Consider the following 15,595-nt stretch of genomic DNA (forward strand, 5'->3'; position numbering starts at 1 on the left):
ATCTTCACCAGCCAAGTGTTTTCGGTCCACCCCGCTCCCCATAAACCCTAGCGGAGTGAACAAAAAACTCTTGGCTAGCGAAGTTGACTCCATGCAATCAATTTTATTTGTACTAGTATTAAAGACCTCAAATTCATTTAAATACGTAAATATTCATATAAATATATGTAATTACAACAAATAAAACATTTATATGGATATAAAAGTACTCTGTCATTATTTTTCTCCACAAACATATTAAGATCTATTTAAAAAACTTTGTTTAAAGAAAAGATTAAAAGGATTCCAACAAGAGTAAGAATGATGAAATGTTAACCAAATATGGTTTTATTTTAACATTAAACAATAACAAGTGTGGCGGTACAAGGTTTAATCAGGGTTTTCGGCCTGATTGAAAAATCTTATAGCTTTCGCTATTTATTTATTTTGTAATATGTAACATACAAACAAAATGAGGAAATAAAATAAAAAATAAAAATAAAATTCATAAAGGTTTTACAAGAAAAAGGCGTTGGCATTTTTGGAGACACGAAATTTGTCTCATTTAACATTTCTTTGAGCATATTATTCACCGCCGTCTACTCCCAGCCCTTTACTATTTAACACTGATCCATTTTTCAACAACCCGTCAATTTATATACGATCCTAAAATAGAAATTTCATTTTCAAAGGAAGTTCATTCAAGCGGTCCTGCTACCCGATGAAAGTGATTATCCTAAATTTAATGTCTTAACATAAACCGCATTACCCCCATTCTTTGGAGTGTAGTTTAAATGTTAATCTTAGTACTGTACATTTTCTACTACTAGAGTATGTGGATTCTGTTGTTGTTGTATCCCCCATATGTTTTGTTTGTTCTTAAAAACAAATTTTTATTTGACATTTATCATATAAAAACCTCTGGAATGTTGGTTTGATTACTTAAATTTAAGTACCAATAACTTTAAAAATGAAGATTGCCTGGTCGATACTCGACTATTTAACATAAGTAAGTTCCTAGTATATATTGGAAGACCTCTCTGACTGTCCTAAGGTGATGTTAAAAAATAAAATCTTTCCAATTCACCACTATCGATCAATCAACCATATATTTTTCGTGACTTTGAAATACTATGGACCATGGTCTGAAAGCAGATTTTTAAAAAAGTTGAGCATTTGATTGCCTTGTCCAAGAATTGTGTATTCTATGTTCTGAGAGTTTGGAAAATGTTGTTCACAGCAAACACTGTATGTATGGTTAAGCCCAGATTTGTTTAAGTTGCAATCGTGTTGGATCTGTCTCGCGAACTCCTTCGGTTTCTTTCGACCGAAATTTCAGTTTACCATCCAAGTTGTGAAATACCCTCTTTTATATGCTCTTTAACATGCATTTTGAAAAAAAAAAAGTTTTGCAACCAGATTAAATACATGCATTTAAAGTCTTACACTGAATTAAATTCTATTAAAAAAAAGAAGGGATGGGTGAACTCGGGGTACTTTTTGCTTTTATGACTTATCATTTACTATCTTATACACTTTTGTGTACATAATGAAGTCAGTGGGTCAAACAATAACCCACATACTACTCTCTTTGTATCTTTTTAAATCTTCCAAAGTAGTTTCATTAAAAAAAATCACAGCACCTTAAAAAATCATTTTAAAAAATTCAATGACAATTTATTTTTCAAAAGAGTTGTAAGGTGTTGCTGCTATAAGATCTGAGTTAACGGTAGACACACCTGAATTTTTTCCATTCATGGGAAAGGTGAGTTACGTAGTAAATGGCAATAGATTCCGTCAGATTTAAAGGTCATAAACACATAGTAATTTAAAAAGTAGAACGGCAGTACCTCCTCACGGATCATTCAATACCGTGTAATCGTTCAGGGAGGAATCTCAGTGACGAAACATCAATAAAATCATCGGAGCATCCCTATCACGCATGACCAGTTCGACCCTCCCAGTCACATCGCCTTCTTACCAGACTTTTGGAAGCATGTGTGGCTTGTGAATTTCGTAGGGAACTAATTTTGGGATTTATAATTTGGTGCTCTTACTACATATTATTATTTTCATCAAGTTACTTCACTGAACAAGGTAAGAAAAAAATACTATATTATATAATTTAAACTTTTTAAAATTGTATTTACAATATTTATGTTGAAAATTAGTTATTGAATAAAGAAACAAAAATAACTTAAGTTAGAAATGGAGCTATTGAGTAGTAATCAAGATAGCTTATTTTATTCCTTTAAAGCATGGGCTTTGTTTGAATAATATGTTCAATCTGCTTAACATGTGTACAAGTTCTATGCAAACACCCCTTTACATTTACAGACATTTAATTTTAAAATCATATCGTATTTGACAATGTTGATAAATAATGATTTCAAAATATTTTTGGTCAAATTACTAGTATATAAATCATTTTAGTTTTTGGCAAAAAAAACCCACTTTATACAATATCAGACTGTTTATCCAGAATTCATTTTAAAATTAAATTAAATTCGCATTTGGACACGCCCTCAACTACGTGATCGGGGTAGAAAAGGTCACTGCCCGAAAATTAATGGTCCCAGTCCAGTAACCAGCGGTAGCATTAGCCGTATTGTTAGAGACTGAATGTTTCTCCAGAAGTTTTATTGTGTCTATAATGGAATTCGAACACAAAAAGGCGAACCTTGACGTCCATTCATTGAAAATTATCCCCAGAATGTACTATTTGACCCGAAATTCTTTAGCGCGTGGACATTTTTTCTGCTAGAAAAAAATACATTTTTTACCAAATGTTTTACACAGCAAAAGCACTCATTTACTATAAACAAATTATAGCATATAGAAAGATGTCAATAATGTACTATAATAAAACAATCCACAAGATTATGTGTACAGAGAATCATACCTTTAATTAAATAATGCATCCAAGCATTGGATATCCTGGATTTAATAGCGAAAAAAAAAATTTGATAAAGATTATTTTATTTTTCCCTAATCAGATTTTTCACAGTGTTCACCATACTGGTATACACTGATCGATAGGTGATCAGTAAATTTTAGATACGTTCTATTTAACCCGATCACATCTTTGAGTTGTCGATAAATGAATACCCATATACCAGTATAAATCAATATAATTTTATAAACTGAATTTTACAAAGGGATCTCATATTAACAAAAAGTAACAAGCTAATTCAGAGAATCTGTATCCCCGCTTAAGAAAAAAAACATGCACAGATTAAGAGGGGGAAGGGTACACTTTAAGAAGGGCGGGAGCGACCATAGGGAGTTATGGTTTAAAATTTCATTGTAAAAGCTCATTGCAGGCACGTAGCATCGTTTTTGAAAGTGGTGGAAAAGTTAAAATTTCATGGTAAAAAGTAAAAGAACAATTACTATAGTAAAGGTAATGTTGGGGAAAAAGGTGAGCCCCCCCCCCCCCCTGGCCCCCCCTGTTGCTACGTCCCTGCAGATATCGCGCGGAAACGAACATATTACAGACACAAAAACACTAACGGTCATGATTAGGGTGCGAACGCAAAAATCTGGCTGAAAAAGAAAAATTAATTTGCAATTTAAAATGAGTATGAACACGAACAAGAATAAGGTAGATGCAACATGTACAAGTTCATGAAAATTTGTTCGTTCCCTTTTTTAGAAAATATTCATTTTCTTATTAATTTCCTGCATTTTTTTTTATATATTTCAGATGATTTCGCTTACAAGGCGAGTTCTTGTCTTTTCTCTCTTGTTCATATTGGCTTCCAAAACGTCGGCATCCACCACCACAGAAGAAGCTACAACCACTGATGCCACAACAGAAGAAGCTTCCTCTACAACGTCATCACAGGAAACCACAACACAAGGAGCTTCCACTGACAGCACCCAGACAGCAACAACGGAAGAAAATACGGAAAGTACGGAAACTGCCACAACACAAAGCGTTCCTACGGAAACAACAACAGAGGGAGCTTCTACAGACTCTACCCAGGCAGTTTCCACACAAGAAGCCACAACTGACAGTACCCAGGCAGCCACCACACAAGAAGCAGCAACCGCAAGTACTCAGGCAGCCACTACACAAGAAGCCACAACTGAGAGTACCCAGGCAGCCACCACACAAGAAGCCACAACTGACAGTACCCAGGCAGCCACCACACAAGAAGCAGCAACAGCAAGTACTCAGGCAGCCACCACACAAGAAGCCACAACTGACAGTACTCAGGCAGCCACCACACAAGAAGCAGCAACAGCAAGTACTCAGGCAGCCACCACACAAGAAGCCACAACTGACAGTACTCAGGCAGCCACCACACAAGAAGCAGCAACAGCAAGTACTCAGGCAGCCACCACACAGGAAGCCACAACTGACAGTAATCAGGCAGCCACCACACAAGAAGCCACAACTGACAGTACTCAGGCAGCCACCACACAGGAAGCAGCAACAGCAAGTACTCAGGCAGCCACCACACAGGAAGCCACAACTGACAGTACTCAGGCAGCCACCACACAGGAAGCCACAACTGACAGTACTCAGGCAGCCACCACACAGGAAGCAGCAACAGCAAGTACTCAGGCAGCCACCACACAAGAAGCCACAACTGACAGTACTCAGGCAGCCACCACACAAGAAGCCACAACTGACAGTACTCAGGCAGCCACCACACAAGAAGCCACAACTGAAAGTACTCAGGCAGCCACCACACAAGAAGCCATAACTGACAGTACTCAGGCAGCCACCACACATGTAGTCACAACTGACAGTACTCAGGCAGCCACCACACACACAGACAGTAAGCAGCCACCACACAGCAAGTACCTGACAGGCAGCCACCACACAAGTAGCCACAACTGACAGTACTCAGGCAGCCACCACACAAGTAGCCACAACTGACAGTACTCAGGCAATCACCACACAAGTAGCTACGGATGTCAGTACTCAGTCAGCAGCAGTCACCACACAAATGGCAACTACAGAAAGTACTCAATCAGCAACAACACAGGTAGCTACAACTGTAAGTTCTCAGGCAGCCACAACTGATAGTACTCAAGCAGTGACAACACAAGGGGGCACAACTGCAAGTACTCAACAAGCCACAACACAACAGGATACTAGTAGTGTCCAAACAGTAACAACTTCTGAGAGTACACAGGCAGTGACAACACAAGAAACCACCACAGCAAGTAATCAAGCTACTAGTGACAGCACACTATCAGCCACCACACAAGGAGCCACGACTGATAGTACACAGTCAGCCACAACACAAGGAGGTACAATATCAAGTACTCAGGCAGCAACAACACAAGAATCTACGACTCTCGGTACCCAAGCAGCCACAACACAAATATCCACTTCTTTAAGTTCACAGGAAACCTCAACACAAGTAGTAACGACTGAAAGTACCCAATCAGTGACAACACAAGTAGCCACAACACAAGGTGACACTAGTGGCAGCACCCAATCAGCTACCACACAAGGAGCCACCACAGAAAGTACCCAGGAAGTCACGACTGGAAATACTCAGACTTTCACCACACAAGTTTCAACAACTGCAAGTTCTCAAGCAGCTACCACACAGGGAGCCACAACTGATAGTAGTCAGGCAGTTTCAACACAATCAGCCACAACTGACAGTAGTCAGGCAGCCACCACACAACCAGCCACAACTGACAGTAGTCAGGCAGCTTCAACACAACCAGCTACAACTGACAGTAGTCAGGCAGGTACAACAACACTAGCCACAACCGATAGTACTCAGGTAGCCACAACACAAGGGGCTTCCAGTAGTAGCACAATTGCAGCCACAACACAAGATGCAACCACCGATAGTACCCAGTCAGCTACAACACTAGAAGCATCAACAGCAAGTACTCAGCAACCTACAACACAAGGAGCAACCAGCAGTACTCAAGCAGCCTCAACACAAGCAGGCACAACTGACAGTACTCAAGCAGCCACCACACAACCTGCCACAACTGACAGTAGTCAGGCAGCCACCACACAACCAGGCACAGCTGTCAGTACTCAGGCAGCTTCAACACAGCCAGCCACAACTGACAGTAGTCAGGCAGCTTCAACACAACCAGCCACAACTGACAGTAGTCAGGCAGCTTCAACACAACCAGCCACAACTGACAGTACTCAAGCAGCCACCACAGAAGAAGCTACAACAGACAGTACTCAAGCAGCCACCACACAAGGAGCCACTGGCAGTACTCAAGCAGCTTCAACACAAGAAGCCACAACTGACAGTACTCAGGCAGCTTCAACACAACCAGCCACAACTAGCAGTACTGAAGCAGCCACAACAGAGGAAGCCACCACAGACAGTACTCAAGCAGCCACCACACAAGGAGCCACCGGCAGTACTCAAGCTGCCACCACACAAGGAGTCACAGCTGTCAGTACTCAGGCAGCCTCAACACAACCTGCCACAACTGACAGTAGTCAGGCAGCTTCAACACAACCAGCCACAACTGACAGTAGTCAGGCAGCTTCAACACAGCCAGCCACAACTGACAGTAGTCAGGCAGCTTCAACACAACCAGCTACAACAACTGTCTCAGCTTCAACAAGTACACAACCCACTACAACCCAGGCACCTGCTGGTGATTTTTTTCATTTTGACTTTGAATTATGTTTTTTTCTGTTATTTTCATCATTTAAAAAGTTTTGCACAAACTTATAAACTATCATATTATGTGGAAACGTTTATGGAATGGTTATTTTCTGTTAATTATATTCTATGTATGAAGAATTGTAGCTTGTTTTGATATCGTTGTAGCTGCTTATGGAATGCAGATTACACTTGAGGTTCAACCAAATGTGGACCTAAGCGACCAAACCAGCCAAGCCTACATCGACTACAAAGCAAAAGTAGAAAAAGCGGTATGGTTGGCATTTCTGATTTTGTTGTCTTTAAATTCTGATTAAAAGGATATAAATAATTTATTTTGGAAAATATTGAAATGAAAAATGCATTGTAATTTACCGATTGATTCTAATTTCTTCTTTATAATCAAAACAAAAAACTAATTTCAGTTGAGTGATTACTTCAGGAGAAAGCTTGGGAATGTTTTTGCCTCTCTCACAGTTCTGTATATGAGGTACAGTTTTTATTATTCAAACACTTATTGTCTTCAAATTTACCATGTATAAACAGAAGTAAGCATATCTGTTCCTCAGACAGGAATAGCAACCTATGAAACTATTGAGTTTCAAAGAGAACTTTTCAAGGTTCAAATAATTTTGAAGTCTTTCAAAATCGTCATGTAAAAAAGTAGATGCATGTATTTGCATACAATAAAAGAAGAATTTTAGGAATTTTTTAAATCGGCCTCATATACCAATGCTTACTTAGCGTTAAATGGACACTGAAAGCGATCTCTAATATTTAATTAATGCTAAGCAAACAGCATACATTATTTGATAAGGATTGACGTTATTAGAACTAAAATAACACATTAGTATAAAACATGCATTCTATTCCAGATGACGATACCCATGGTGGTTTTTTTTTATTTTTTAAATTGGATATTTTTTGTTGAGCAATTTTCAATCGGAAAATTTTTATTTAATACTTTTATCTACAATCAAAATGATATGCTACCATTATTATACTTTTCTAATCATAGGATTAACTATAACATGAACACTAGAATAAAAAAAAATACTAGATACACGTGCACGTTAGTTTCTGACATTTTTGTAAAAACATCTTCAGTATAATTGATGGATAAAATACCATAATGTGTAGTTGAATTCTTTTTTTCATTAGAATTAGTGAAGAGGATATTCGGAATTCAGCGTCAGTAGTGAATAAGTCTATATTAATTTAGTTACCCTGTTGATATTACTAACCACTTCTAGATCAAAGTCATTCAAACCATACTTATAGGTACATGAGGAAATACAACATTAAGTGTATAATCTCAAATCGTCAGAGGTACATATCATATACATATAACAATTACATTTGTGGGTACGATAGAGAGATGGTTATATATTACATGATAATTATGTAATTATACATAATATAATAATAACATCGTAAATGTAATGCATGGAAAAAAGGGTAATGATAGTCTCAAGTATATCAGAGACACAGATATCTCAAGATTTGACATTTAAATTTTTTCAAACTTCAATTAAAAAATTTAACATTGGATGCATGTGCATCATAATATAGAGTGAAATCCCTTTCTGTTTGTCCTTTGATACATATTAGTTTTGTCTAGTGGTTTACTGAACAACATCTACAGGTAGATATTAATCATAACTCATGCTATTTTTTACTATATTTAGAACTGGCAGCTTGATCGTTAATTACACCCTCTCAACCAACTCGGAATCTACAGGGGAGGTAATAGGTGCCGTACAGGATCTTGTTCAGCGTACAGAAACGGTTACCCTGGACAACCAGAATGTGCAAGCTAGCAAAGCCAGCATAGAATCCTCGGGATCAACTAACACAGGTAAGCCTGTCAAAGGCAGCATAGAACCCAAGGGATCAAGTAAAACAGGTAATACAGTAGTCAAAGGCAGCATATAACGCATGGGATCAAGTAAGCCAGGAGTCAAAGGCAGCATAGAACCCTCAGGAGCAAGTAAGCCAGGAGTCAAAGGCAGCATAGAACCCTCAGGATCAAGTAAGCCAGGCCAGGAGTCAATAAAAGCATAAAACCCTTGAAATCAAGAAACACAGGTAAGCCAGGGGTCAAAGGCAGCATAGAACCCTCGGGATCAAGTAATACAGGTAAGCCAGGAGTCAAAAGAAGCTTAAAACCCTCGGGATCCATTAAGCAAGGAGTCAAATGAAGCATAACCCCTTGGGATAAAGAAACACAGGTAAGCAAGGAGTCAAAGGCAGCATAGAACCCTCTGGATCAAATCACACAGGTATAAAGTCAGAAGTCAAAGGAAGCATAAAACCCTCAGGGTGAAGTAACACAGGTAAAGTCAAAAGTCAGAGGCAGCATAGAGGCCTCGGAATCAAGTAACACAGGTAAAGTCAAAAGTCAAAGGCAGCATAGAAGCCTCGGAATCAAGTAACATAGCTAAGCCAGGACTTGGTTATCAGCTTAATTACTTGTAATTGTGATTTTGATTTTTTTTTTTCAAGTTCTATTTTAAGCCAGCTTAATCGTACTGACATACTTTTTAAGTGAATTGAGCTCTATTTAAAATGGAGCATCGTATATATTTTGCAGTTGACCTAGAAAGAGGTTCGGTAACAGATAGTTGTCAGATTTACAATTCCATTAGCACCTGTTCCTCAGACACTATTTGTGTTGTTGAATCATCTGGTGTCCCTGTCTGCAAGTAAGAGAATTTATATAAAATAATAATAAAAGATAGACATTTATTGGAATGTCAAACATTTTTAGAAATAAAATGGGAAAAAATAGCTATGTAACCTTTTTGAGAGATTATAATTGTATCTTTTCTCTTTTTTCAGACCTATAGTTAAAAATGGTAAGCTGAGTTTTAATATGATACTACTTAGTTATATCTTTGATCTCTTAGAATTGAAATCTTACGATCTCTCCATACGATGTCTCATAAATGTCTAATAAATGTTCTTTCTTAGCTTACTTTTCTTCTGCATGAATCTGAACTTTTTATTAAATGCGAAACTCTTTAGTGCCTCAGTGATGCTTCCATTTTTATACGATTTTTTGCAGACAATTTTTCTTTGATCCTTGGTTTGGCTATCGGTATCCCCGTGTTTTTCCTGGTGGCGTTCTTCATTGCTCTAGCCTGTATCTTAACGAGGAAACACCGCCGAAGTCAGCGACTTAAGGAGGAAGACGACTGGTGAGGAGCCTTAAATACAATTTACCATAATTATATAATGTATTTAAATAATTTTTTTTAATATAAGTCGAGTAGTGTACATTTTTATGAAATTGATTATCCCATGACATGCCATTTATCCTTGACTTCACATGGCATGTAATCTATATACATTTTTTTTTAAATTGTACACTCATATTTAGCTAATACATATAAGAAGACTATATCTTATTTTATGGAATACACTGTATAACTTTATTTTATTTCAAAGAAATTATATATGTATACATGATAAATCAGACAAATTCTGCTTATCTCATTGTGAATTTAATATTTTAAAACAAAGCTTTTCTCTCTGTTACAGGGACATGAAGAACTATCCACATCTCTCCTTACCCTATAAGTATGATAACCATGGTTTCTACAAACATCATTACTTTATGCCAGATAATTTAGAAATGGAAGTTTTACCATCAGCCAAACCATTTAAAGGTGAGTAGTCTTAGTCTTGGAATCTGTGTGTCCAGGGTCTGCTAACTATCATTTTATCATAGCTACATATTTATTGTTTTTGATAAACTTAATAAAATGGAAGGCGTCAAACCTTAGTATTCCTAGAAAAAAAATGTTGTTTTGGTGGTTGCATATTCTCTATTCGAGACATTTTGAAAAATCCCACAGAATAGCTTGTTATTTACATAGCAGATATTATCTTTTCATATGCACTTTGTGTGAAAAAAAAGAAGATTTTTTTTTAATTAATTCACTTTCCCCTTTTTATCCGTAAAAGGAATTCAACTTTTTATTCCTGGCGCAATCAAGTGAAGCAAGTCTGATGATGAAACATTAAAATGAGTTCTGTTTGTATGGTTAGCCAAGGAAATACAAATAAAATTCTTTTTTACCCAGGTTCGTTGTTATCTATAATGATTTAAGCAAACGGGCCGTATATACAAATAAAACTAGAATTTAAAGTAACAAGCTTCATGGCAGCGTTAACAAGCAGTGAAATGAGATCCGTGCCCCCCGCCATATGTGACATCTCCTTTTGTTGTTTTGTTTACCCGCTCACGGTTGATTGTGGATCCATAAACTCCGGTCTCCCTAAGGGTGTATCAATACATTACGCTGTCAGGTCGGTCATTCTACACCCATTATAGATTTTCACACTGTGCGAATTTGAGGTAATGACTCTGATGTCGGGTATATATCTATTGAAAACCCTTCAACTCCTCACCGAAATAGAGAACCACCCGAGCATTAACAAGTTTGGGCGTTACCATGATGATATCACAAAAATAAGCTATTTTATAAAGGACAATATTTGTGTTCAGATATGAAAATATGTATACACCCAGCTTTTATGTATTTTTGAGATGATTTATATATTTCTTTATGATTTATTATGAGTTTGTGTGAAAATAAAAAAAATGCATTAATTTTGAAAATATATCATTGATTTAAATCAATGACATTTTATGTATAAATACGGTATATATTAATTATGCAAGTCATACATATTCTTTAATATTTAATTAACGTATATTAACTTTGATTACGTTATAATTTTATGTTTATTCTGATGCAGGAAATGCTCCTTGGAATTCTCCCGGTGGTTTTGAAAATTGGGATGAGGTAAATATACTAGTAAATGAAAGCATCAACCCCATTTTCGTTTATTACTCTTAATATAAGACAATTAAAAATAAAGTTAACGAAATAAATTAATGTTAAATAGTTCGTATTTTCAGGTGTTGTTTATAATTCAATTTTGATTTAATCTTCAAATTTCCATAATATGCCTTGAGAATTTTACGAGATATATTAAAAATGATATTCATTTAAAAAAAATCTTCATTTTCTTTGCAGTATCGCATGCCACGCCCACAAATGTACCGATCTCCACATCCGGCATTCGTAGTAAGTAACACTGCCTCAGTCATGCTTATTTGTCATTTTGATTACTTAACTAGGAAAGGCAAAAGTTCAAAATGTTATCATAGGTATTTATTGTTCTTAATAAACTTAAAACTGAAGGCGTCATACCTTGATATTCCCAGAAAAAAATTATTTATAGCTGTGGTGATTGCATATTTTCTGAAATCCGAATTCTGTTTGAGACATTTTAGACAATCCCATAGACTAGCTTAATATTTACTCAGCGGGTTATGATACCGGAATTTCAAATAGCAATACTTATATCTTCGTTAAAATACCTAATTTCTATTTCTCAAAAATATTAAAAAGGAACGATGACAGAAAATTAAAAAAAAAGTGGCCGCGAGCTTGAAATTAATTTACTCAGCGGCTTACGATACCGAAATTTCAAATTGCACTCTTATATCTTTAAAATGCCTAATTTCTATTTCTTAAAAAAATATTAAAAAGGAACGTCGACCCAAAATAAAATGTGTGGCCACATGGTTTTCCTAATTTGTTATTTTCAAACATTTATTTCTTTTAATCTTTCATCTTATCATTACAGAGTGACACATAGGAGGAACCACTGATAACTATAAATATGTGGGAATGTTCATCACTGCGAGAATGCTGCCAAATGTGAAGAGATGACACTTACTCATGCGTATCATGATTGTTTACCTGTGTCCATCCGACCATCTCATTCAAAGAATTGAGATTGTCTAACATGTGTGAAAGGAGATTAAACGCAAACGAATGTTTCGTTCAAGTAAATCAAATAAATACATCAAATGGCGTTTATATAGGAAAGAATTCGCTGTTATATATACTGCCAAAAAATTGCATGTGTGTTACATAGTTTAAGAAGTCAGAATTTAATTTATATGTGCTAAACATATTTGACTGTGGATCAGTGTTCGCTGCAGATTGTTGAAGGGCATTTTTGTCTTAATTTACGTATATATGGGTATTTGTATATATCATATATGTCAGTATGAGTTCGTTATTGCTGTGCAATCCTTATAAAACTCTGATATAATATGTTTGTTATATATTTAATTCTTCGAAAATCAAATATTTTATATTTTTATACTTTTTGAAAAAAAAATATGATTAAAAACAATAAAGTTTAGCGGGGTTTTCTTATACTTTGTGTTTTATTCCTTATGGGATTTTTTCTTAATTTGTCTTGTTCCCTGGAATACAATGGATACACGTATTTTATTTAATTTCAAGCACATAAAATCAGTAGGACCCCCGCCCCAATCCTTTTGTGGCAGTATTATTACGATATGAATTTATGATTATAAATTGATATCACTTCAATGAATTAAAATTCTCTCTCTCTCTCTCTCTCTCTCTCTCTCTCTCTCCGTGAAAATGATTTATATTTCAATATTACTGTTCTTGATATGAGCCTTTGATATTTCCTATAAAATTACATATTTCCAAAGTCATGCATACATTGATAATATATACATATAAAAGATCACCAGAAGCAGTATATCCCATAGTCATATATTTACACATAACTTTATTATTCTTCTAGCAACAAACATAGTAAAACTTCTTTTCTAATACAGTAAATTGTACATGTAATTTTTTTTAACGTTAAAGAATAGTAATATGCACTTCAGCCTTCAATTTTTATGTATTACATGATAAATTTGTATGAAGACACAGGTCGCTACGCATATATAAAATGAAATTGTGAACATTTATAATGAACAATGATTATAAAGTTTTTATGATTATTTGTCAGTTAACATAAATTATAGCTGAACAAATACAGCAATTACATAAGCAATATCATTTACTACTTTATCATTTTTAATTGTACAATTTTTCAAAACATCATTTCTTAACTGATAAGAATAATACAAAATTTACATAGGTTATAATGTTTATATACATATATTTGTTGATTAATATTGAAATATAATCTGACAACAGAATGCATTCGCATTCTTCCACAAATTTTGCAAAGTATTGACTTTTAATGTTATTGAAATACTAGTACCCTGTATTATCGAATTGATTAAGCCTTGCGATCGTTTGAGATGATGTACGAAGAATATGCTCTAGCGTGTCGGATCAACTGGGAAACATAGACCCTATGCGCAGGCATAAGAAATCGTTTGGCTTGTGGAATATAAAATGTAAGATTTTCCTGATGTAAAACTAAGAAATTCTTCAACAAACAATACCAAGCATTTAAAAGACGAATATTTCTTTTAAAATACGTCATTATTACATGTATTTGTAATGCAGTTGAATGTAGTGAAGAGAAAATTGAAAGCTTGTAGATATCATTTATTTTGTTTGAAAATATAGAAAATGTGCATTGGCGTCGGAAGCAAATTGAAAAAGTGTGAAAAATTTTTTTTGTACCTCCCAAAAAACCTGACAAGCAAAAAAAAAAAAAAAAAAAAAAGAAAGGAAATGTCTACTTCCCAAACACAAAAATCCTATTTCGTGGGGGGATGGGGGGTGGGGGGGGTGGGGGGCTAGGTTCGAACTCCAGTACCAAAAATTTTCTTCCAAACACCAACACTTTTCCCAAGTTTAACCTATACTAAGACGTATAGATAACGCCTATGATGTGTGATTCGGGAGAAACAGCAAGGTTCATATCATAAACGTAACATAAAGTTATCATTAGATGTACAATTGCAATGGAGAATTGCTTAAATCATAAATGTTGTCTAGTTAGCTATCGTCAACTATCTTTGTATGCCACAACCACTTCACCTGCACGCGGGGTTTATATCTCTCAGTTGATTCGATACGCAAGAGTATGCTTTACGTGTAAGCAATTTCATAAACAAGGTAAGTTATTGACAAAAAAGTTGATGAAACAAGAATATCAGTATACTGAGTATAGTCTCGTTTAAAGTTATTATTTCGTAAGTTCTATGGTCGATACAATGACTTTGTTAGAAAATATAACATATATCAAGTCGAATGCTGAATGACTTTTTTTCATACTAATTGTTATGCCATTATTTACACACTGAATTGACGACAGATTTTTTCGTTATTTCCCACTCCTGACAAGGAGCACACGACAGATGTGACCGGTGGACATGAGATGCTCACTCCACCATGTCACCTGATCCCACCTCTGATATTTTAGAGGCCTGTGTTTGCCAGTAGCTCTGCTCCTATTTATCCTATTTTGTATAGTTTAATGAATTTTTGAGCTTGGACATTGTTAGTTATCTCCCTACTAGTATGTTTCATTTTAACTCATACACAGTTTTATAATGGATATACCTAATATGCTGAAAGTGTTAAAGTCATCTGGAATTTTTTTCATTTATATCCATTTATATCCAAGAAAGTCAGGACAGTGATTTTTTTTTTGTGTATACATGTAATTCTCTATTACATGAATAAAAAAACAATAGCTTTACGTTTCACCTAATACCATTTTTACATTAGTACATGTAAAACCAAACCGTGAGCATCACTCAGGTCCTTATTTCTAACTGAATAACACTGTAATACCAGTAAGTATTTGTCTAGAATGTGATAAAAAACATCTCCTTTGCACGAAATTATTTGATCAAGAATCTATAGTAAACCTAACTGTCGTTGTCAAGCGAGAATTGATGATTCCAAAAGTTTCTATATTTAGAATATCCGTGTGGTGATCGGAAAGTTTTATGAGTATTTTTTTCTTTGTATCATGATACAGTTTAAAACAGGTCTAGTTTGAATTAAACTATTGTAGCAAATTGTAGGAAATGGATTTAAAACAAGTTTATGCTATATGGAGTTTTAAAATAACACAATCGTCATATTAAATAGGTAATAATATTAGGAATAAATTCAGAGATATAAATCATATTTGAGAAGCTATATGAGAGTTCATTATTATATTTTATGCTCGTACGGTCA

At 35.3% G+C, this 15,595-nt stretch overlaps 2 protein-coding genes across 2 annotated transcripts; both read left to right on the top strand.

Moving 5' to 3' along the window:
- The first annotated feature begins 1,708 nt into the window (after positions 1–1,708).
- LOC134233723 (polysialoglycoprotein-like) lies at positions 1,709–4,831 on the top strand. Its single transcript, XM_062715720.1, has 2 exons — positions 1,709–2,076; positions 3,686–4,831. The coding sequence occupies exon 2, from the start codon at positions 3,686–3,688 to the stop codon at positions 4,829–4,831; it is 1,146 nt and encodes a 381-aa protein (XP_062571704.1). The 5' UTR covers positions 1,709–2,076.
- On the top strand, positions 4,805–12,824 carry LOC134233698 (polysialoglycoprotein-like). Its single transcript, XM_062715685.1, has 11 exons — positions 4,805–6,585; positions 6,762–6,865; positions 7,019–7,083; positions 8,282–8,451; positions 9,187–9,298; positions 9,435–9,451; positions 9,661–9,793; positions 10,137–10,264; positions 11,361–11,407; positions 11,642–11,692; positions 12,258–12,824. Exons 1-11 carry the CDS (start codon positions 4,941–4,943, stop codon positions 12,267–12,269), a joined length of 2,484 nt encoding a protein of 827 aa, XP_062571669.1. The 5' UTR covers positions 4,805–4,940; the 3' UTR covers positions 12,270–12,824.
- Positions 12,825–15,595: the final 2,771 nt, after the last annotated feature.

Source organism: Saccostrea cucullata, unplaced genomic scaffold (genome assembly GCF_032062105.1).
Source record: "Saccostrea cucullata isolate Sc308-1 unplaced genomic scaffold, CSIRO_AGI_Scuc_v1 ctg145, whole genome shotgun sequence".
NCBI lineage: Eukaryota > Metazoa > Mollusca > Bivalvia > Ostreida > Ostreidae > Saccostrea > Saccostrea cuccullata.

What these genes read in the sequence shown, in the direction of transcription:
- LOC134233723 (XM_062715720.1), top strand. Translation starts at nt 3,686, where the DNA reads ATGATTTCGCTTACAAGGCGAGTTCTTGTCTTTTCTCTCTTGTTCATA.
- LOC134233698 (XM_062715685.1), top strand. Translation starts at nt 4,941, where the DNA reads ATGGCAACTACAGAAAGTACTCAATCAGCAACAACACAGGTAGCTACA. An exon ending in CTCACAGTTCTGTATATGAG is followed by an intron (nt 7,084 to 8,281) that starts GTACAGTTTTTA and finishes TACTATATTTAG; the next exon opens with AACTGGCAGCTTGATCGTTA. An exon ending in ATCAGCCAAACCATTTAAAG is followed by an intron (nt 10,265 to 11,360) that starts GTGAGTAGTCTT and finishes ATTCTGATGCAG; the next exon opens with GAAATGCTCCTTGGAATTCT.